Source organism: Argiope bruennichi, chromosome 7 (genome assembly GCF_947563725.1).
Source record: "Argiope bruennichi chromosome 7, qqArgBrue1.1, whole genome shotgun sequence".
Lineage (NCBI taxonomy): Eukaryota > Metazoa > Arthropoda > Arachnida > Araneae > Araneidae > Argiope > Argiope bruennichi.
Genome location: NC_079157.1, coordinates 10,301,475 through 10,323,974, shown reverse-complemented (window position 1 = coordinate 10,323,974; position 22,500 = coordinate 10,301,475). Strand labels below are relative to the sequence as shown.

At 26.2% G+C, this 22,500-nt stretch overlaps 2 protein-coding genes across 2 annotated transcripts in view; one reads left to right on the top strand and one right to left on the bottom strand.

Annotated features, from left to right (window-relative positions):
* Window positions 1–1,581: 1,581 nt before the first annotated feature.
* LOC129975703 (60S ribosomal protein L24-like) lies at window positions 1,582–5,935 on the bottom strand. The gene is made up of 5 exons (XM_056088856.1): window positions 5,831–5,935; window positions 5,674–5,749; window positions 4,061–4,308; window positions 2,244–2,307; window positions 1,582–1,701 (listed from the first exon to the last, which is right to left on the bottom strand). Exons 1-5 carry the CDS (start codon window positions 5,833–5,835, stop codon window positions 1,624–1,626), a joined length of 471 nt encoding a protein of 156 aa, XP_055944831.1. The 5' UTR covers window positions 5,836–5,935; the 3' UTR covers window positions 1,582–1,623.
* A 323-nt stretch (window positions 5,936–6,258) lies between these two features.
* LOC129975689 (centrosomal protein of 97 kDa-like) overlaps window positions 6,259–22,500 on the top strand; it is a 33,038-nt gene continuing 16,796 nt past the window's right edge. Inside the window, exons 1-10 of the mRNA XM_056088816.1 lie at window positions 6,259–6,280; window positions 9,652–9,791; window positions 10,273–10,375; window positions 13,244–13,299; window positions 13,839–13,940; window positions 14,811–14,924; window positions 15,264–15,349; window positions 19,628–19,711; window positions 19,802–19,913; window positions 22,080–22,311. Of these exons, the coding sequence (XP_055944791.1) occupies window positions 6,268–6,280; window positions 9,652–9,791; window positions 10,273–10,375; window positions 13,244–13,299; window positions 13,839–13,940; window positions 14,811–14,924; window positions 15,264–15,349; window positions 19,628–19,711; window positions 19,802–19,913; window positions 22,080–22,311 (1,042 nt within the window). The 5' untranslated portion in view covers window positions 6,259–6,267. The remainder of the gene's footprint in view (window positions 6,281–9,651; window positions 9,792–10,272; window positions 10,376–13,243; window positions 13,300–13,838; window positions 13,941–14,810; window positions 14,925–15,263; window positions 15,350–19,627; window positions 19,712–19,801; window positions 19,914–22,079; window positions 22,312–22,500) is intronic.

The following is a 22,500-nucleotide window of genomic DNA, read 5'->3' as shown; positions in this document are numbered from 1 at the left end:
AAAATACAGTTAACTTTCATCAGATATTCAACAACTACACAAGAAATCTTCAGTTCCTTAACCCTTTAAAGAGCCATTTTTTTCTAGTCATATAAAATATTTTTAGGCTTGAAATTAGAATAAGAAAAAGGATTCATTTAGCTTATCAGGTAAATTTAATTAATAATTAAGTAACAAACCAAGACATTTTGTGCGAGAAAGAACTGAAACATCTAAGTTTTTGTCTTTCTAAAAAAATTTGTCAGAACTTATGCCAAACCTACATAATTTCATACAAAGATTGATAAATTTGGTGGGAAGCATATTTCCCACGGCCCTAGAAAGGGCTAAGTTTGACCTTTCAACATATGTACTGATGAGACTGGACTCTTTCCGATATTGGTTGAGAATAGACAATAGTACAAATACAGCAAACGTGGAAAATTATCTGTTTTATTTTAGATTATTTCAGAGTGTCTAATCAAATGTTAGCATTTCCAAAGTTGTAACATTTTAAATTTGTAAACTCTGTATTAAATATGATACACGAAAAAATATTTCCGAACTTGCTATCATTTTCACTTGTATGTATTTTTCAGTTATATGTAAATTCTTTGCACCAAAAATATTTTGAAATTTAAAAAAAAATGCATTGAGGAGTTAAAATATATATTCTATTTTCAGTAGAAATATACAAATTAAGTAAAGAATATTCTTTCCATAATAATGTACAAAAACCAATTGCTCTATATTAAATTAATTCTCGTTAAAAAACAAAATTATTAAAAAAGACATTCAGCACTGAAACTGAATGAAATTCACAAGAATTTCTTGGCAGGAAGACTACAAAACTGACAATATCTGTTCTTAAAAACTGTAAGCAACTTTATCTTTAATTTTATGTTCTACAACAAATTGCTAGTACTGTGATAAGGTACTATAGATTCAAATTATAGACAGTGATGTTAGGCGACTACCCCCCCCCCCCAATAAACATGCAAATTTTCTTTATTCATACTTCAAGATAACACTGCTAGACTGAAATAGGATATTCTTATATATGAATGTACCACAGCATTTTGGTTGATTCTACTTATCTAATATCTTACTCCCCCCAACAGTTCAAATAATTAATCTGCCATTGACTGATTTGTAACATAGTCAAATAAACTGGATACAAAATATTTCTTGAATAATCAAAGGAAATAATTTCAGAATGTGTTCATAACAAAGAAAAGGAGAACAAATCTCCCCTTTTAATATACTATGCATATTATATGGATTATTTTTAGAACATTCAACAGTTAAGGAAAAAAAAAAAAAAAAGAAAAGAAATAGTAGACTGAAAAGCATCCATATTATGTAATTATCTCTAAAAATAATTTTTCATTCTTCTGAACTCAGCAGATTCAGCAAAACTTATTTCTGAGTATTGCAAGCTATTTTTCTTGCAGAACCAAAATGTGCCCACAAATTGTTTTCAAAAACTATATACACTCAGAATATTTTATCTTTTTTCTATCTTCTTATTTGGTATGCTATACTGCTCTTGCAATGGTTTAGGCGAAGAAATCTTGAGAGATAAAGAAATAATAACAAAAATCACTTTCTATACAAGTTTATTTTATTTAATATGTCTAACATTTATCTCTTTCCACCAACACGAGGAGCTTTTACTTGTACAGGCTTGGCAGCTTTCTGCTTCTGGGCAACCTTAGCAACCTGAAATTGAAAAAAAAACGAATGCATTTAATTTGTGTTTATTACCGAATTTCTCTCTACTTTTTTTTTAAAAAAAAAGACATTTTAAAAATTTTCACAATATTGGATAAAAAATATATTTTAACTTTTCATCCCACCTATTATAACTTAAAACTTCAATATGAACTCACACGAATTCTAAATAAAAAAAAAAACCATAAACCTAGTTTGTCATCTAAAATTTGTTACATCATTTGTTTCCTTTTGTATTATTGCATACACAAAGTGTTTAATGCAAAATATAGGATTTTAATTTGTTTAAATATTTGAAAAATAAACATTTTCTTTTACCCATACCACATCCAAACAAAAATAAAGAAAATATATTTAAAAGCTAAAGGCATGAAGAAATTACAAATTAATCAATCATTGACTATAAATTATATATCAAAATATTATAAGAAATACTCTATTCATACATTTCTTTATGGAACAAATTACATTTAATGTGTTAATAACTAGAAGACATTTCATGAATTTTAAATTATTCAAAATGGTTTTACCTTTGTAGGAGCAGCAGTGGCCTTCTTTTGAGCTTTTTGTGCCCTTTGTTTTTCTTTTGCAGCCCTGAAAAAAAGGAAATATGCAAGTTGTCAGAAAAAGTCTAATGTGAATATATTTTGCGAGTTCATTTTTTTTTAAAACCAAGGAATTAGGTTCTCAAAAATTAAAACTAATAATAAGGGTTTAAAAAGCAAACATTCATTTCAGTCTAATTTCATTTCATATAATATTATTTTAAAGATTATTCGAATGCAACCAATCAGGTATGACGCATGTTTCAACTTGTAGCTATATGGTTCTTTCCATTTTTCGCCAATAAATAGAATTAAGATTATCTTGAGCATGATGAAAGGAAAAGCAAACTATATTTTAAAGCATTTTTTTTTTTTATAAATGCAAAGGATAACTAGATAAGTGTTAGAAACACTTTATGCACAAATATTTCACAAATTCTAGAAGTAATATAATTAAGTTTTAAAAATGTTTTGTTTTTATATAAAAAAAGTTACTGCATATAAATCCACACTGCCTTAATTTTTTGTTCTCAATTTTAAAAAAATTATTAGAGCCAACAGTATTATTTTCTAACATTAACTTTTTGATACACATTTCCAGTTTCTTCAGCTCCATAAAAATCAAGTTTATAGCTCAAATCAACTTTATGCATATTTCATAATGTTTTTATAAGTTCCCCTAGAGTATAATGACACCTAAAACAACAGAAATATAACTAAATGAATTCTTCATAAATATGCTTTTAACTACCATCAAATGCATAAAAAATTCAGAACAAAGTCATAGGAACAGCAAGTTGATTTCACTCAAACTATTAAACAGTGGAAACTTCACAACGCATAAGCTGAAACAAAAACAAAAGGGGGAGGGGACCACATAAGACAGAAATAAAAAAAATCTTTAAAATATTTTTTAAATTTACGTTACTGTACCAAATTTAAAATTTTTACTATGTCATAGCTTAAATCCTATAACAATTTGAAATATATTGAATATCTATGTACTGAAAATCTGTATACATATTTTTACTTTTCAGCTAGTTTATTCATAGACTTTGTCTATACTTGCAAGAAATCATGTGTTCAAAATTGTGGCCAAACAAGCATTTATTTCCTTTTTTTTCAACATATTCGGAAAAAGTATTTTACTGATTATATGTGTTCATATGTTTCGTTAAGTTTTTATTCAAGAAAAATTCTCTTTTAACTATGTCTCACCATGAGACTATCATCAGTATCTTCATTATTACCACTATCATTATTTCTCACAATTGCTAATATGATTCTACTGAATTGCAAGCTACATCAGTTAAAAAGCAAATATTGATGTTTCTTTGATATAATATTGATGTTTAAAACAAACAGTCAAAGTTCAATTCTTAAAATAAAATAACATTTTTCTTGTAGGTCCTTGAAATTCACAAGAAAAGAAAGAACGGTTTCCACCTTGTTACAGTAAGGCTAGTTTCACTATTCTCCTTGAATATAAACACTCCTATTTCTAGCAAGTATACAGTTGAGAGAGAACTTATCATAAACATTATGAATAGAAATATGTACTAGGTTCTGGCATAAATGTTTCACGTCTTTCAGTTGTTTCTTTAAAAAATTTTTTTATAGCATTTTGTCCCAAAAAGAATCCATTATTAACTTTTCTATATCAGCATCAGAATTTTTAATTAAAAAAAGAAGTTATTTTTTATGCTAAGGTTTACAAGAACAATTTAAACGACATTAATAATTTTTAGATAGACAGCATTGTTTAATTGATTATAGGAAAGCATAACAAGAAAGTATGTTACCTGACAGCTTGTTCTCTCTGAGCTTTCCTAACCTCAGGTTTCATATTCCTCTTTGCCATGATGTCGCTTAAACTAGCTCCAACAATAGCTCTCTGGAATTTTGCAGTACGACGAGTCCTCTTTTTGCTTGTTTCTTCTTCAATACCTTTCTTGTGTTTCCTTCTGTATAAGACAGTCCATGTGACTTTTCTGGGATTTCTTTTCATCATGTGGGAAGCTTCAGTTTTACCATTAAGAAACATGAAAGACTGTAAGAATAAGAAAATAAGTATTAATTAAATTCCTAAGAGAAAAAACCTATTATATATTTACTGCTAAAAGAAATTATTTACATAAAAACCAAATTTACTGATTTTTATTCTAAATATGAAAGATTGTTTACACTTATTCATTCACTGCCTTTTTATTAATTATATTCATAAATGTCCTCCTATTAGTAAATAAGAGTAAGACATGGTATATATGTAAATGCATCAAACTATTAAATTAATGCCATGACAATTCAGAAATGTATATAACGAGTTACTAACCATACCACCTATTCACATTGTAATACAACATGAAATAAAGTATATAGAAAATACCATTGCAATTATGAAATCAATTATTTGTTATTCAGTTTAAACCAATAATAATATATTTATTTTTTTAAAGAAGTTTTACTTTGACAGAACTTTTGCTTTTCTGTGCATGAGATGTCAAAGAAGGCACATTGATAGTGAATTTGATTGGTAATTACACATTAATTAAAAGTATTAGGCAATGAATCCCACAATTAATCAATAATTCTTTGCTTATGAATGGATGGATAAAATGACATAGCTTATAAAGCATAGTAAGAATGTTTATGAACAGCCAAGAGAAACCAACATAGCTAAAGATTAAGACTAATTGCTTGCAAATTATTAAAAAAAATGGAACAGCATTCAGTCTTCGGAAATACCAATATGTAAACAAGCTTTATCCACGAAACGTTTAGTGGGAGACAGCCAGTTACGTTTCACATATATAATTCTTAACTGATTTTCATATTTTATCTCATTTATGCACTAATTAAGCCAAATTTATTGACATATAGTTATGCAATTATTTACATTCATAACTTACACATTTTATTATAATCACAAAATATTAACTGAAATGTGAACTTTGATCGACTTTCAAATTTATTATTAACATCTCCCACGAGAAAGATCTCCAAATATAAGTTTTCAACATAATAATATTCCAATACGTTCAATTTAACATTCATAAAGTGCTCTGCAAATGTATATATCATTACATGCACCAAATTTAAAATAAATGACAGATGCAACGTGTTTACATACTACATTCTGGAATACGTATAAATAGTTTTTACCTAAATGAATCAAACGAAGCGACAAAATAATGATTATTTACAGTTCACCAAGTATTCGAAATATAGTTCAATTTAGATTCTTTTTTTTTTTTTGCCCTTTGAGAAGAAATTGTAAACAAATAAATAAAACAAAAGAAGTTTGAAATAAAATGCATCAATATTTTTCTACATGCGTTTAAATTAATGTTATTAATTATTATTTTTTATTTTAAACAAAGCTATCCGAGATTTTTTACTATAAACAATTGCTCACCTTTCCATCAGTTTTGACCATTTTTTTGCCATGGCCGGGATACATACGGTATCCACTAAATGAACAGATTTCGATCCTGAAATTTGAAAACAAAATTTTAGCATATTTTTATTGTATAAATCAGATTATAATGGATTGAAAATATCAAAAATCATACTTCATCCTGCCGCTCTGTAGAATTTCACCATACGATGTTAAATTAGTAATGAGTGATTTCACTTCAGATTGCTTTCATAACTTTTACTTCAGTTCACTTCATTCCAATTTTTCATGTGATTTAGCAATAACTGGCAAATTCTGTTTACTAAAAAACTTTAAAATCTTTCAAATTTAGTAAATTTTAAGCATTGGAATTTTTTTGTATTCAACTACAACAATCAATGTATTCATTTTTTTTTCTCAACAAAGCAGAATTGTGGAAACCTACATAAGGACTTTTTTCCCTTTTTCCACATCATTAGTATCATGTTTAAATAAATAAATTATTTTCTTTTCATTTGTGGATTTGACAATTCAATTATTTAAAATGATTTATTTCCATAATCTAATAAATATTATGTACTTATAGTGGCATCCATCATCCAATGTTTAAAAATGGCGGCCAATGGTATGGATGTTTCAAACTTTAAATTGAAAATATGTTTGTAATGCATCCAAATAGTTTTTAAAATTATTAAAAATCAAAAATTGAGAACATTATTTTTCTCCTACCCTCAAGTTTTATTCCGTTTATTTATATACTTAAGTTTCTGTAATAATTTTTATTCAATTGATTACTTTGTCGTAATAAAGATATTTTATTTAGTTTTAAAAAGTTGTTTATTTAAAAATTTCATAATTTCTTTTGTAATAGAGATCTTTTTTATTAGGAAAGGGACATAATCGCACACGTATCTTTAAGAGTGGGCATAAAATGTCATTTTAACCATGCATGTAAAACGAAACTAAATGTACATTAATTTTTTTTCAGCTGAGTATCGCCCTGATGGGATGTTTGAATCATTTACCCTACTTTGCAGCAAGATAAATTAAATATACACTTGTTGATAAAAAAAAATGAAAACAGGCATAATATTCTGTTTTGATTTGCACATAACTCAGCCCAAATTTAGTAATAAAATTGAAGTAAAAATTATTTTATTGAATGAAGATGACAAGCAGTACTAATGACCATTGGTTCATATTTTATATAAACTTAAATAATATTTTTCTTTAAAATGCTTAACTAAATATTTTACATGGTTCAAGTTGAAACTGGTATTTGTTAAATAATATCAAGGCACGGAAAATAATATATTTATTTTCTATATTATTGAATGTTTCTAAAAAATGAAGACAACAATTTCATTGATTTATAACGATGAATATACAAATGCACCCTAATGTAAAATTTTTTTGAAATATAGTAAAAGCTAATTGAGAAATGTACAGTTCTACTAGAAAATTATTTTTGTTTTGTTTTTTTAATAAAATTGTTTCAGAATATATTAAGATAACAGTTTAATTGTTAATGTAAAACATGTATAAATTTTTAAAAGTCATTTAGAAATTACATGTAAAGAATTGTCAGATTTAGACACTTGGCTGCTGTAAGCAGTACACATTATGAGACCTTTTTATAAATGGTATAATTTATTTTCATACTGTAATGTATTTTTAATTTCGAAATGTTTTATTTTATGTTGATATTTTTGTTTTATTAATTTTGTGAATATATATATTTAATAAATTACTCTAGACTCTCTATTAATCTATATTTTATATTGCTAAATATGTTTGGTAAAATGTTCTAATAAATTCTAATATTATCCTAATATTTTATAATTCATAGAAATAATAATTTTTATAAAACTTATTATTTTAGCAACAAGAAAGTAAATATTTTTAGTTGATTTGCTTGCAGCCCTAGATATATGCCTTATTGGAAATCTGCAACTAATGCAAGGAGTGTAAACTAATATCATCATTCTGTTATTGATAATCTTGTTACTCTTTTATCATACATTAGAAAAAAAAATACTATTATATTCTTCTGTTACTTAAATTCCTTTATAAAAAATGTGACTGCAAGATGGTTTACCTCCCTTTACAATATTTGTGCGATTTCATTTATTTTGCTGTTTTGTTCTATGTCTAAATTAATTTATTTTCATGTCCTTTATTTTGTGATTCTTTCCCTTGGTTTATGTTGCATTTGAACCCCTTTAAAATACCTTATCAATATTTTGCATTTCATGGAAGTGAATATTTCCTTAAATTGTTTGATTAGGTTTCTCTAATCTCTTCATTTTTTTTAGCCACTTGTATTGCTATCAGCTCTTTCTTTTGTACTTCTGTTACAGTTCTCAAAGGTGGATTTCTATTTCTTTAATTAATTTAAAATAATAATATTGAAAATGTCCAATTAAAACTTGGATAATCAGGATTCTTTGAAATTTTGAAGAGGCACATGATTTTTTTTATAGAGATACAACAACAACAACAAAAAAATAACCATTGGTTATATTAGAAGATAAAAAAAATTATTAAGGAGAGAGAAGAGCATAAATGTAAATACTATTCATACTATTCCAGTCAGTCTAAAATAAAAGAGGAAACTTCATAGCTTATTGTTTTATTTATATGGAAGTGGATTGATAGATTTTTGGTTTCTGAAATGGGAAGTAATTATTAAATGATTTATATTACCTATTGAGAATTCCAGAAGAATGTATATTTTACTAGAAAAGATTATCCCTTCAGGGAACACTTGAAAGATGAGATTAGATACTGTTCATTTCAAAATATGAGACTACTACTTTTGATTGTTCTACCTTGCTAAGAGGTGAGATGTGGAAAAATGAGTGCATTTCTGGAGTTCCTCTACAATCTTTGACCTGATTTTCCATCCCATTAGATACTTTTTTGTTCTGTTTTTTTCCCAAGTATATGTGAGTGTCATGCCATTCCTGATCATACACTTTATATTTAATCAAAATTGCATATTGATTACACATGTGGCTAATTCAAATATAAAAAAACTGGCACAAAAAATATTTTATCCAATATCATTAAATTTGTTAAACCTAAAAAGTTTATTATTTTGTGAAAAAGTGCATTACCAAATTTTAAGAACATAATCTTGTTTATTCCTCATAATTTAATGTTTAAACCTCTTGCAGTAAATAAAAATTGTTCTAAAGTATTTTATTGGGAATTAGTGTCTTTTTCTGACAATATTATAAATTACTTGCTGTTTTTATGCTTCAAAAATCTATGTATAATTCGAGTTCATCTTATTGTTAAATGAAAACATCTCCTGCTTTTATCTTAACTTTCACTCCTATTTTGACTAAATAGATGCATTCTGATGCATGCTCAAAAGCTTGGCAGCTTATAGAATGCGAGAATAAGAAATTGTAGCTAAGCTAGCAAACGCATTCTTGTTTCCCTAGAAAATACAGAGGTGATGTGCTTGTGTTGCCAACATCCTAATGATGTGCCGGATCTTCACTGAAAAGTGTTTGCCCATATGCTTTGAATGTTGTTTACGACTAAAATATCATGTATATTCATGACACTCAGTAATTAAGATATTCTCAAATATCATTGTATGGTGATTTTGTTTAACTAAAATGAATGAAAATAATTGCAAATATCATCTTGTAAATGAATCAATAGTAGCAGTTCATGGTATTTCCTTATATAATAAGGTACCTTGAACCATAGAACTTGGTGAACTGTAGAAGCTAATAACTAGGCTCCTACAAATTTGCTAAAATAGTACTGGCTGCAATCATGCAAATCAGCTGGTTATCCTAAGATCACCAAGCATGCCTGGTGACTGTTATAATAAGGAAATATCAATTCACATATCATGATTAACTTAGAAATAATTAATCACACATATCTTTGTGTATTTATATTATAATATTTTTTCTTCCTTTTCTAGGAATGATTTATTTCATAATACAGTTGCTAATCTGGTTAATTTTTCAGAGAAACATACATTAGATTTATCTGGGGCTGGAATTAAAAAGCTTGAGAAAAGAGATGGTGTTGGTTTTAAGCAACTTATTCTAGATAATAATGAATTGACAAAACTTGAAAATCTTGAATGTTTTCCAGATCTGGAAAAAGTAAGTATAAATTATAACGGAAAATGCAAAATTTAAATTTTAATTAGTTTTTCTTTTTAATCAGTTTTATAAAGTAATAACAAAAGTTTATTTATTAATAGATTTCTATGAACAGAGTTTTTTTAATGTAAATTATATTGCGGAAGTAAAGAAAATTTTTATGAAGTTCATTTTATATTAGAGCTAGAAGGGATTTTCAGGTGCATTTGATTGTATTGTAATGTATAGTACAAAACTGATATATTGATTGTAGCTACTTTTACAAGCATTAAGGCTTATGTAGAAAATTTCTTTCTTTACTTTAATATAGCAAAATTTTGTTAACTTATGTTATACGTAACAAAATATGTATAAAGATTAAAATTGATATTTATGGTCATTACTATGTAGGAAATACTAAAGTTTTTTTTTTTTTCCTGTGTTGAAAAATGTTTCATATTTTGTCTCATATTTTAGAAATTAAAAATCACTTTTAATTCAGGTATCTGCATCTGGAAATGTTATTATTCGAATGTATGGTGTGAGTAAATGTCACCACATCACTCATTTAAATCTGCCAAATAATAATATAGTGTGTATTGAAGGTATGTAGAGCTCTTTTGTTTCTCTTTTAAAAAGATCATATCTTGATTTAATAGTTTGAAAGTAATAGTGATGGAGTGAAGTAGTGATTAGTATTTTTATACTTTTAACTATTTTTTTTTTGTATTAAATTGTGCTAAATGATAAAAGATAAAAAGAAAGCTTCACTTTCAATAAATTTTTTTATTAATTATATATAGAAATGTATGTTATTTCTGAGGACAAATCCTTTATAGTATTTGATTTTTTTTTTTTTCAAAATTCTTTTTATTCTGATAACATTTATGCTTGAACTTAATTATCAGTATGTAATGTTTCAAAGACTATGTATTTAATATGTAAAATTTTAAATTTTGGACCTTTACTTCTCAGTAGTTTTCTCTCTTCAGCATTATATTCATATTTTGTATTTTAGATCTACAATTTTAAATTTTAATTAAATTTAAAATTTTAAGTTTTGCTCCTAATTGTGCTCACATGTCCAGATAAAATATGACTTTGCAATTTATCTTCTAAATAATCAGTGTAGAAAGCGTGTGATGGCATTTAGGGAAGTTTTGGTTTCACTTTTTTAAAAAACACAATTGCAACTAAAGTAAACAACTTAAAAAAATAACACTGTTGTTCCACTTTATGCAGAATACTTTAAAAAAGGCATATTTCCTTGTTCACTGTAGCTTTATTAACACATACTGTAACTACTGTTTCCAATTACCCTATCTGACTCACTTAGATCTTTTAAAATTAATTTTCAAAAAATCAATTTCAAATGTGTAGTATTTTTTTAGTCAATTCCATTGTATTTCTAACCTGTGTTATATGTTTAATTGAAATGCAGAAACCATGAATGATCATCAGTACATCAGGCTGTTATCAGGGATGTGATTCTTCTTTAAATCTGCAGTTTCCTGCTTTTGGGGGGGGGGGATTTCCCATCTTTTCCACTTTTTAAGAACCTTGCAGTTCAATTAACAATTGCTAGTCATAAACATTTTTTTCCCTAAGAAAAAGCTACAAAAGTTTTAAAAAAAACTGCAATGAAAATACCTAGCAAAGCTATCAAATTGCAGAGAAATATTCATTTTAAGAAAATAAGATCTCGGGTTTCGAGTATTTCTTCCATATATGATTCTTGTTAGCAAAATGAAGCTACTTGTTATACCAATGTGACTGATGCTCAAAAGCAAACTATGAAATGCCTATTGAGTCATGTCAGTGAAAGACCTGTAGAAAAACGCCAGTAATAGGTCCAAGATATGCCACAAACTTCCAATTGACATTAAAGAAATTTTTATTGAGTTATTCTAGTGATATTTGTTGAAATAAAGTACTGGCTTTACCCTCATATTTATTATCCTGTATACATTTAATTTGTCCTATAATATACTTCTTAAAGTGTCTTTGGAAAAATCATATTTTTGATTCTTATGAATATTTGGAAATAAATATAAAACCTGTTTAAACTATAGTTTTGAAAATTTTTTGTGCACATTGACTACTTAATTTATACTTTTTGCATGTTGTTTCATATTACTTTTTGGATTTCCTTTTTTTTTTTTCCCCTTTAGGTCAATCACATCTGTGCATTATGTTCCAAAATATTTTCAGATATCTTAAAAAAAATTTTTTTTTTAAACTTGCTTGAAATGTTTATTCTATTTTAAGTAGATAAGCATTACATTTTGTTTTCACAGATATCATTATACACGGTATTATTTTCTTTGAAAAATTATCATAGAAGAAACAACAGCAGTCAGTTTCAAGAGACAATTAAATTTTAAAAAGAAATCAAAATATTGTATTCTCATTGAAAATGGAAGGGGGGGGGGTGATTTCAGCTATTTAATAAGAGTTGAAGGAAAAATTTATTACAAAATTTTGTGTTAAACATGAAACAAATTAAAAGAATAATATGTAAAATTTTAAGTACTTGCTACACAAATGTATTTACTTTTTGTACATGACAAATATCTTGGCTTGACAAAAAATACTGGTCAGTTTTCATAAACCATATGCACAGAACAAAGATTTTATCATTGCTTGTTGATGTATACACAATCAACTGTATTGATGGAGAACTGGACGCATCAAACTTTAGATCAAGTTCAGTTTGCACAATAGCAATCTAATAAAACAAAAATGCACTTCCCATTAATTTTTAATAGTTTTCTAAACTGAAAATATCTGCAAGATTATGATTCAACCCCGCTGTCATTTAATAATTTTAGAACTAGATGGAGATCAACAAAAAAATACTTAAATATCAGATTTGCTAGATTTTCAGTCTTTATTGAAATCGAAATACAAAAGATAAAATCTCCTGAGTAATTGTAATATAGAAAATTACAGCATGAAATTTACTATTGTTTAGAATTAAAGAATTTGAAGGCAAGAGAAAATTTAAAGGTAAAGATTAATTTTTGCAAAATTTTATATTAAAAAAAACTTTAATGATAAGCAACTTTCTTTTTCCGTTCTTTTCATTTTTATTTATTCAGGTTGCTTTTTAACATTGAAATCAGTTGCATATGTGTAGTGAGTGGGAAGGCAGCATTTGGCAATTCTTATAAATTTTTTGTGGTGTAAAAAAAATGTTCATACATAAATATTTTGACTCTTTTTTCATCCTTGCATAGAAGACTATACACAAATTTGTGAGAATAATTGTAAAAATCATTGCCATATAACACTGCTATTCTTTTGGGATTACTTAATAATACTTTTGTGTCTGTTTGCTAATTTTTACTGTATACTTTCAAGCAAAATGTAAATAAATGCACATTTCTTATTATTAGATGTCTTGTAGATTGTTTTTACATCATTTACTGTAGTCTGGAAGTTTAATCTTCAACTTGTTTCTGCTTTTCTAGGTTTAAAGGAACTCCCAAATCTAACATTTTTAAACCTTTCAGTTAATAATATAAAAGTAAGTTATTTGTATTTCATTTTACTATCATTATGTTGATATATTAATTGTTATTTTTTAATTAAATATTCCAGTTTCTGAAACTGACCTAATGTTAATGCATTTATTGGTTCTCACACATTATTATTATTTTTTAATGTTGCATTAATACCTGACTAATATTGGAAAAAATATTTTAATTATAATATTTTTGCTGAGTTCTGAATAAATTATTTTATTTCTATTTTTTCATTATTTTTTACTTAAATTCAACTATTTCAAATTATTCTGTAAAATATTTATAATAAAGAAATAAATGGCAATTTATCATTATTTTTTTCATTGCTATTAGCATCACGTATATTTATATACTAATGATGATTCTGCATGAAATGCTTTAATTGTATCTTTTCCTTGGCAGATTTTTCAGGAATTTTTAAACTAGACATGATTTCTAAAACCACTTTTTGCATTTCCATTAATCTATTAATAATTATATATTTTAATGAACATTATCTAATTAAGCTGTCCTGGTAATGAATTTAATCTGCTTTTTTCAGGTTATTCAGAATTTGCAATTTTCCAATAATCTGGTCCACCTGGATTTGTCAAGAAACAACATTAGTGCTATTAGTGATATATCAAATTTATCAAAACTTAAGGTATTGTTTGAATGAAGAAGATGTAAATATTTTATGTGTACACCTACAAATATTTCTTTCTGTATATTTGCTCAATATAACTTTATAAAGTTGTATAACAATTTAGTGTCTTACAAATGAAATTCTTTATTATGTTTTCTTTCTGAAATATGTTAACTCATTTGTTTAGCATTTAAAACATTTAGATACATATTTGAATGAAAATATTTATTTAAATAAATTGCTACTTAAAAATTAATAAATTAATTTTTTTATGTTTATTTGTGATGTCTAATTAGTTCCTTTTACTATAAAAGAAGTATGATTTCTTGCAAATACAAATAGTTTTTTTATGCTGATTTTGTAAATTTTGTCTGCAATCATGATCTTTCATATATTACAGATAATTTTTTGAATATATTCATAAAGATATCTGATTTTATTAAATTAATAATTTTTAATATAATAATTGCAAATGCACATACACAGATTCTTTTGTCAAAATTTACTTTCACTTTATTTTTAATTATATATTTTGTCGTATTTATTGCATATTTTGATTGCATATTGCATTTAAACATGCCTCACTGAGAGAGACTCTTCTTTAATTCTTCGTAAACTGTTTTTACCACTTCCTGGAGTCTGTCCTTGTCTGTCGCAAATAATTCTTTGTAATTGATCAGAATTATCATTGATTGAAAATAAATATGATGCAAAGTTTATTATCTGCATCATTATGTTAATGCTTTACAAAGTCATCCATTACGGTTTCTAGAATTCTTATCTCTCATTGTCATTAAAAAGATGATAATTATATTCCAGTTTTTGCACCAATTCTAACTTTTTATGGATATTTTATTTTTCCTTTCCCTAAATTTATCTCCATTTCAGGTTCTTCATTTGAATGGTAATAAAATTTCCACTTTAAATCGTGCCTCAACTTACTTTCCAACTTGCATTTGCACTTTATCCTTAGCTGATAACTGTTTAGCTGATTTAAATGAAGTGAGTTTTATAAATTTGATTATTTTTAAATTTACTGTTTTGTATTAATTTAAAATACATTTCGTATTTCTTTTTACAACATAATGTAATTGATACTTCAGAAAAGAATTGTTTTAAATGGAATATTTTACCAAATAGTTTCCTTTTCATATTAACAATAAAATTTTACATAATTTGAGATCTTTTAGAAAAATGCTACATTTAAACAGTTTTGTGTTAATTATGTATCATTCTTTAATGTATTATATATTCTTAGTTGTATCATCATTATTTTATTTCTTTGTGTTAATTATTAATAATACTGTATTTTATTATTTGCTTCCTTTTTTTTAATATTAGGTTTCTCATTTGGTTAAACTGCATTGCTTGGAGCAGCTAACAATTTCTGGTAATCCATGTTTGTCAACAGATGAGTTATCCCTACCGTATCTTTTGATGTTTTATCATTTTAACTATTAAGCATTTTTATTAAAAACAGATAAAATGAATATTTTTATTAGCATCATTTTCATTTGATGCTTTTATCTAATTTTCATATTTATTAAACTGTTAAATATGCAGGCATAGAATATTTTTTCTTGTAATAATATAATTAACTGCATGTTGGCCACCATGTTTTAAAAGATTTACTTTATCTGTTATTTATACTTTGACTTTTCAATACAATTCTGTGGTAATGGGGAATTTTAAATTTTTTAAAAATGATGTTTAATGTGGCTTAATCACCAAAATATTCCTTGTTATTAAAATTTTATTGTATTATAACATTTATAAATTGAAATGAAGATTTTTAAATTAAATGAAAGCCTATTAATATTTGAAAGGTAAACTAATAATATTAAATAATAATTTACTTAACATGATAAGTATAATTTATATTAACATAAATTTACTTTGCAATAATATTTTTAGTAATATTGTCCTTATTTAGATTTATGGTTAGGTAGCAATGATTAATCTTTTGATTACTTTATATATATATATATATTGATGTAAATGAGTTTTATTTCAGTTGAAGCTTATATTTATTATTTACTTCAAAATTGATATAGTGTATAATATGAAATAGATGTATGAGGTAACATTTCTGTACATAACATTAAATATTAAGGGGGGGGGGGAATACAATAATTCTTTATAAGGAATCTGTGCTTTTTGCTTTGCTAAATTATTTATCACCTGACATTTTTAGAAAATTAGATTTTTTAAAAAATTTAAAATATTTTTCATGAATGGTACTTGATAGTAAGAAATATTATTGTTCTTAAACATATCTATTAAGAACAGGGTAGCCATGCCACCGGGAGTATCTGGAAAACTAGGAACACATAAGGAATTTAAAAATCCACTAAAAAATACTTTGAAAATGCAGGAAAATTTGAAAATTTTCATAAAAAATGGGAAAAATACCGGACATTGTATGTTTTTTAGTTCTTTCTTTTCCCATCTAAAAAATGCTGATGCTTAGAGATTACAAGAATAAAAGATTATAGTCATTGCTTCCAAAAACGGAACAATGCCATTCGCGATTGTGTAATGCGAAAGCTCGAACCTTTTGTACCTTCCCCCCTTTTTTTCTGTATAGATCAGTCCAGTTACAATTTGTGAGACAGTTATTCTTTTTTCATAAAACACCAGAATTACAGCTCATAAGCATGCACAAGACTTCTGTAATCATGTAAAATATTAGAATACATTTCTCTGGCAGGAATAGCAACATTCAATCTGCATAGCAGGGGTATTTACTCATTCACTCATGAGTTTATTGAATGGTTTGTTTATCACTTGAAAAATTGTCAGTTTATTTAGAGTTGTTCAGAGAATTTTTTTAAACAATAAGTTGCTCAAAATCTGTATTTTATACGAATTGGATGAATAAAAAATAATCAATTCTGATTTTGTTGAAAGGGTTTAGAATCGATTTGTTACATATTGCTCGCTTTGTAAGAAGATAGTAAGCCTAAGTAATATGGGGAAACAGACACTTCTTTGACATACCAAAATAGTGAAACGAAATTGCGTGTCAGTTGAAAAAGGTTACAATTAATCCAACTACTAATCTTACTACTTTTTATCTAAAGGAGAAGATGATATGTCAAATGCGAAAACGTCAAATTTAATGTCCGAAAATAAACCAATTTTGAATTTTTTAGCTCAAGAACAATTAAACCGTTTATTTTGAAAATGGGGCAAGTCCATTTTTTGTTACTGCCAGATATTTAAAGGTTTGCGTTTCAATAAATTTAAAAATATTGGTAAGTATTAATAGATATATTTTTTTGTATTTTTTGGTACCAGATAATGTAGGTTTATAATCCAATAGTGCTGACTAAAAAAATAAGAGTTCCATTATAACTAAATGAACTTGCCTCACTTTCAAAATTAAAGAATTATTGCAATCATTCATTTGATTGGGAAATGATATTTCAGTTGCATCAGCCTTTTTTTAATAATAAAAACAAAATGCTATTCAAATTGTTATAAATATTTATTCATTTGATAAAAAGGGAAATAAAACCAAGAATATTCTTGTAAAAAATATAACATAACAACAAACAATTCAGTTTTATTAAGAATTTCAATGAAATTATATATTTCAGTTTATATGTAGGTATAATCAATTTGAATTTTATTCAAGATTTAACATTTTAAAAAAATTCATGATGAAAGGGGGGTATATATGGTAATAAATCCACCATATCTTGTATTTTTCAGATGTAATAAATCTCCTTTTTTTCTTACATAAAAGATAATTTTATATTTCTGAAATTACTTGGAATTATTTACCTTCCTCGTTGTGTTGACAAATCAATAACTTTAAATTCAAAATCTCGTTCTATCGAAGTTTTGTTGAACATTTTGTATGGTGCATCCCTTGTAAATCTGATCCAGCATATAGTTAATCAATTCACGGTTTCTCCACCAGTATTTTTCTTTCTTTTTAAAACCGCTTTTTCCGGAGGTTGGGTTGAAAATAAATTTCCATGTTTCATTTCATGTACTAAAAATGTATTATGTTTCTGACAATTTTGTATTATTTTATAGTAATTCTGGGGAATAAGCAAGGAACTAGTTTCTGGATTGAATAGTTACTGGATAGTTCCACTCCAAAATCACAATCGTTCTGTAGAAATGAATGTCCTGACAGTAAAAATTTGTGATCAATGATATTTACTTCGTTGTCACTGGACTGAATAATCAGTGATGGAAGTAAACATTATTATCGACATATAAAATTAAGATATATTTTTATTATTTATAAAATATGATACCGATTTTCAATATCCAAAATAGATAAATAGAAACACCCTAGATTTCAGACAGGATGTCAAACGGCCACATTTCCTTCACCGTAGAGCAACCAGAGCTAAATTTTGCCATGATATATTCGGTCAAATATAATTTCAATCTAAGATGGACTTGCACCACTTTCAAAATAAACAGATTTTCAATACTGTTAAGAGCTAAAACTTCCAGCTCCAAAATACTAGAATCTAAATATTTTTTTACTATAAATATTTTACTCATAAAAAGATTATAACAAGTTTTATCTATAACTGCCATTATCTCCATTTTTTTCAAAAATGGACTTGCCCCACTTACAAAATAAACAGCTCAATTATTTAAAGCTGAATTTTTATGAGCATTAAAACTTGTTGCATCACGTTCGTCCTTTAATGTATTTGATAATATATCGTAAATATTTTCACGTATGTTCACAGAAAGTGGATCAGCTAAAAAATGTGTGTTAGGCCATACAAAAATGTCAGGCCTTTATTTCTTAAGGATTAGCTCCATGAAACAAATGGCTAAAAAGTCTGAAAAAGCTGGTGTCCAAATACATGAATTGGCAAAAAGGAATTAAAAAATAAAGTAATTTTTCTCTCTAATGTTTTTGTTATGTAATCATTAAATGATTTATATCATGATAATAAAAATGTTTTGTGTTTTATTTTACCAGAGTCCTTAATTTTGTGTGACTTACAATTAAGGAGGTTATAAATATAAAGCTAATATAACCCCCTCCCTTAACATATAAATTTTTATCTTGCTGAATTCTAGATAATAAATAATGAGAAATTGTCTTTTTTTATATATATAAAATAAACCTTCTTTTAATATTCTATTATTTCAAAAAAATGTTAACTTTTTGTTTCCTTTCCTTGCCTTTTCCACTCCTTAAAACCATATAACATTGTAATTAGTACGAGTGCTATTTTTGTGTTTCCTTATATCTTGAATATGCATACAGTGAAAACAGAGGGATTTTTTTTTTTTTTTTTCCAGATTTGAGTGACAACCCTGTAAAAATAAACTATTCATTTTTTTTTTAAAAAATATTTCCACTATTACCATATAGTTGTTTGGTAAACACTTTAAAATTATAATTATAGGCTTTTTGCTATTATTCTAGTTTTGTATTTGATATTTTAGAAGATTTATATCATAAAAGAGACTGTTTACATTTTTTGAATTTATGTAGATCCAATACCAATGGGGTTTTTTTCCACAAAATTAGATAAGATTTTTCAGTTTTTGCAAAATTTTGAAAATAAAAATTATTTATACTGAGTTTTGAAATATGAATTAGGATCTACAAAATTTATTTTGATTGCAAGTCTTCCATCTCATTTTAGCAGTATTTCTGTTTTATGTAATCTTATTTTGTTTAATGAATAAATTTTCTTTAACGTATACTGAAGCCCTTTTGATTACCGGCCTTTTATTATCAATTGGTGCTTAGGTCTTCGTCTTTTAGATGGACGTGTTGCAACCCAGAAAGAGAGGTTGGTATTTTATTGTAATAAATTTAGAGATTAAATTCTTGTTTAAATTTTCTTCTGTGGTTTCTCATGAGTTTATTATTTTATGTTTAGTTTAAAAGCTGAATGGTTGTATAGTCAAGGTAAAGGAAGACATTATAAACCAGGTGAACACTTGGAATTAGTAGAATATTTGGGTCAAGTTTGTCCTGTTACAGCTGATCAGGTAATTATTAATACCATAGCATCATAGCAAGTATCTCTAAATCATGTAGATTATGTTATTTTAATGTTTATTAAACATTTGCATTAATAATTAGATGAATTAATGCAAATTTGCATTATAGAAGCAAAAAGTTTAAATTGATTTAGCTTTTACATTAATTCAGATATTATATTTAATATATTTAAGTGATTCTTAATATTTTGTGTCTTTACTCCCCTTAATGATTTTAAAAATTTAGACAAAAGAATGCCAGAAATTTATTATTTCATTCCTTATATTGCTTCAGATTAATCATATAAGAAAAATAAAAAATAATTGCTGTATTGAAAATATGAATTAAAGCATTCAGATACTGTGGCTTATAAACCATGAATATAAATAAAAAGTAAAGATTTTGGAAAATTGGAATCATCAAATATTGGATTTCAAAAAGCATTTGTTTTTTGTTTTTTTACTAAAAAAAACTTATTATTTTGTAAAATAATAATAAGAGTTTATCTCCTTTGATTTGATTTATATTTCATTTGTGTGTTAAAGAAAAATAAAGAATATTTGAGGTAAGAGAAAAAAAAATTAAGGACCATGTAATATTTGAGTTTGCTTAAATTGGAGCTTTCTATATACAAATTATGTTCTTACAAATTTAAAATAAATAATTCAAATTATTCAGTCAGCTGTTATAAGATAATGGGCATTGCAAACATTAAAATCAGCCTACTTCAGTCGTCCCCTTATCTATCTTATTTTATTATAACCCTTGCAAAATATAGGTAGCATAATTATTTTGGTTCATAGTAGTTTACCAACGAAAACACTTGAATTCTTTAAGAAAATGGAAAGAAAAAAATGATTCTGTTCCTAACTTTCCTTAACCCCTTCTCTGTTGGCGTCACATCTCATACATTCGATATTTTTGTGCCTTTTTGGTCGGCATCGCATGCCATGTGACGAAGAGAAAAATTGCATCATTGAAATTGAATTCGTCACTACTTACACATCTCTTTAAATCCTGCTATTATTTTTGAATTTCTAGATATTGCTAAGAGATGGAGGAATTAGTCCCTCTTTCTTCACAATTTTGGCAGTGAGATTTCCCGTCTTGAATTGAAATCAAAATAATTTCGTACTTTCTGTAATTTCACTTTCATTAGTGTTACTGTTATATGTCACAATAGTTTTTATGGTGGATTCAGAGAGTTAGTTCGAGGGCAGTGAATTTATTGTCTCTCATTTGGAAGATGATAGTTCTGATTTATTAAGTGATAATATTTATTCAGAGTCTAATGAATCAGAAGACAATGATATCAGTTCAGTAAGGAAGTAGGTTGAAGAAAAAGCAGTGTGTCCAGCTTCTCCTCATTTCAGTTTCACAGAAAACCCTGGTATATTAATAAATTACCACGTAAATCACAATATATTATATAAATGATGTTATCATAATGTATTTTTTAAATTTAAAACTTAGTTGCATTTAAGAAAAACTGGAGATCGTTGGACGGGACATCACATATTTCACTGCCAGTAGATCAAGCAAAAAAAACTGCTTGCTGACAAAAATATTTTGCATTTTCAAATTTAGGATCTAACATATATTAATTTTCAGTAATTAAAAACAAATACTTTTTTTGGTCGGAAATTCGAAAAAAAAAAAAAAAATCCAACAGAGAAGGGATTAATTTTGCAATTTTACAAAAAAGGTTCATTGCATTTGCATTTTAATTAGATTTGTTTAGGAAACTAATTTGTTTTTCTTCTAATGAAAATAAAAGTTATTCGTGCGAAATGGATTTCATGTATAAACTTTTTATTCAAATAGCAATAAATGCAAACTATTATTTTCTATAAATTTGTGTATGAGATGCTAGAATTCCATTTTAGTTTTAATTGATTCATTAGTCCCACCAGCTTAAGAAACAAATTCTTAAAGAGGTAGTTTAGAAAGTAATTCTTTCCCCTAAGATTTTAAAACATAAAAATGATGACAATTAAAAATCTTTTAATCATTTTACGTGTAAGTTAGAATGGACAGAAGTTCATGGGTTTAATTTAACATCTACTAATATTTAATTGTGACCATCAATTGTAACAATGTGTAAAATTGTGCCATTGCGAATATCACTGATGATGAACTTATATTACGATTTAATTTTTTTTTTTTTCTTTTAGTCAACTGATGAAGAAGATGAAAAGCTGATAAGAATTTTACATAAGCAGAGGCAACATAAAGAGCAATTCTTGAATGAAATGTCGCAAGTGTCCGAAGATTCTGAAATTTCCACAACACCTACTAATTCTATGACCCAGTCATACCACTTTAAAACTGATACATCACCAAAGAATCAAGAAGCAGAAATGTCAACAAGCACTATTGTTCCCTCTAAGATTATGTACGAGTCAGGTAAATATTATTTTAATTCTTTTGTTTCTGAATAATGAAATTATCATTAATTTCATTATTAAGTATGAAATTATTGTATGAAGTAGAGTATTTCATTATTCAGTATGAAATTAATATACACATTTTAGATTCATCGGTATTCATACGAGATAATGAATTATCATTAATTTTTTTATCTAGTATTAATTC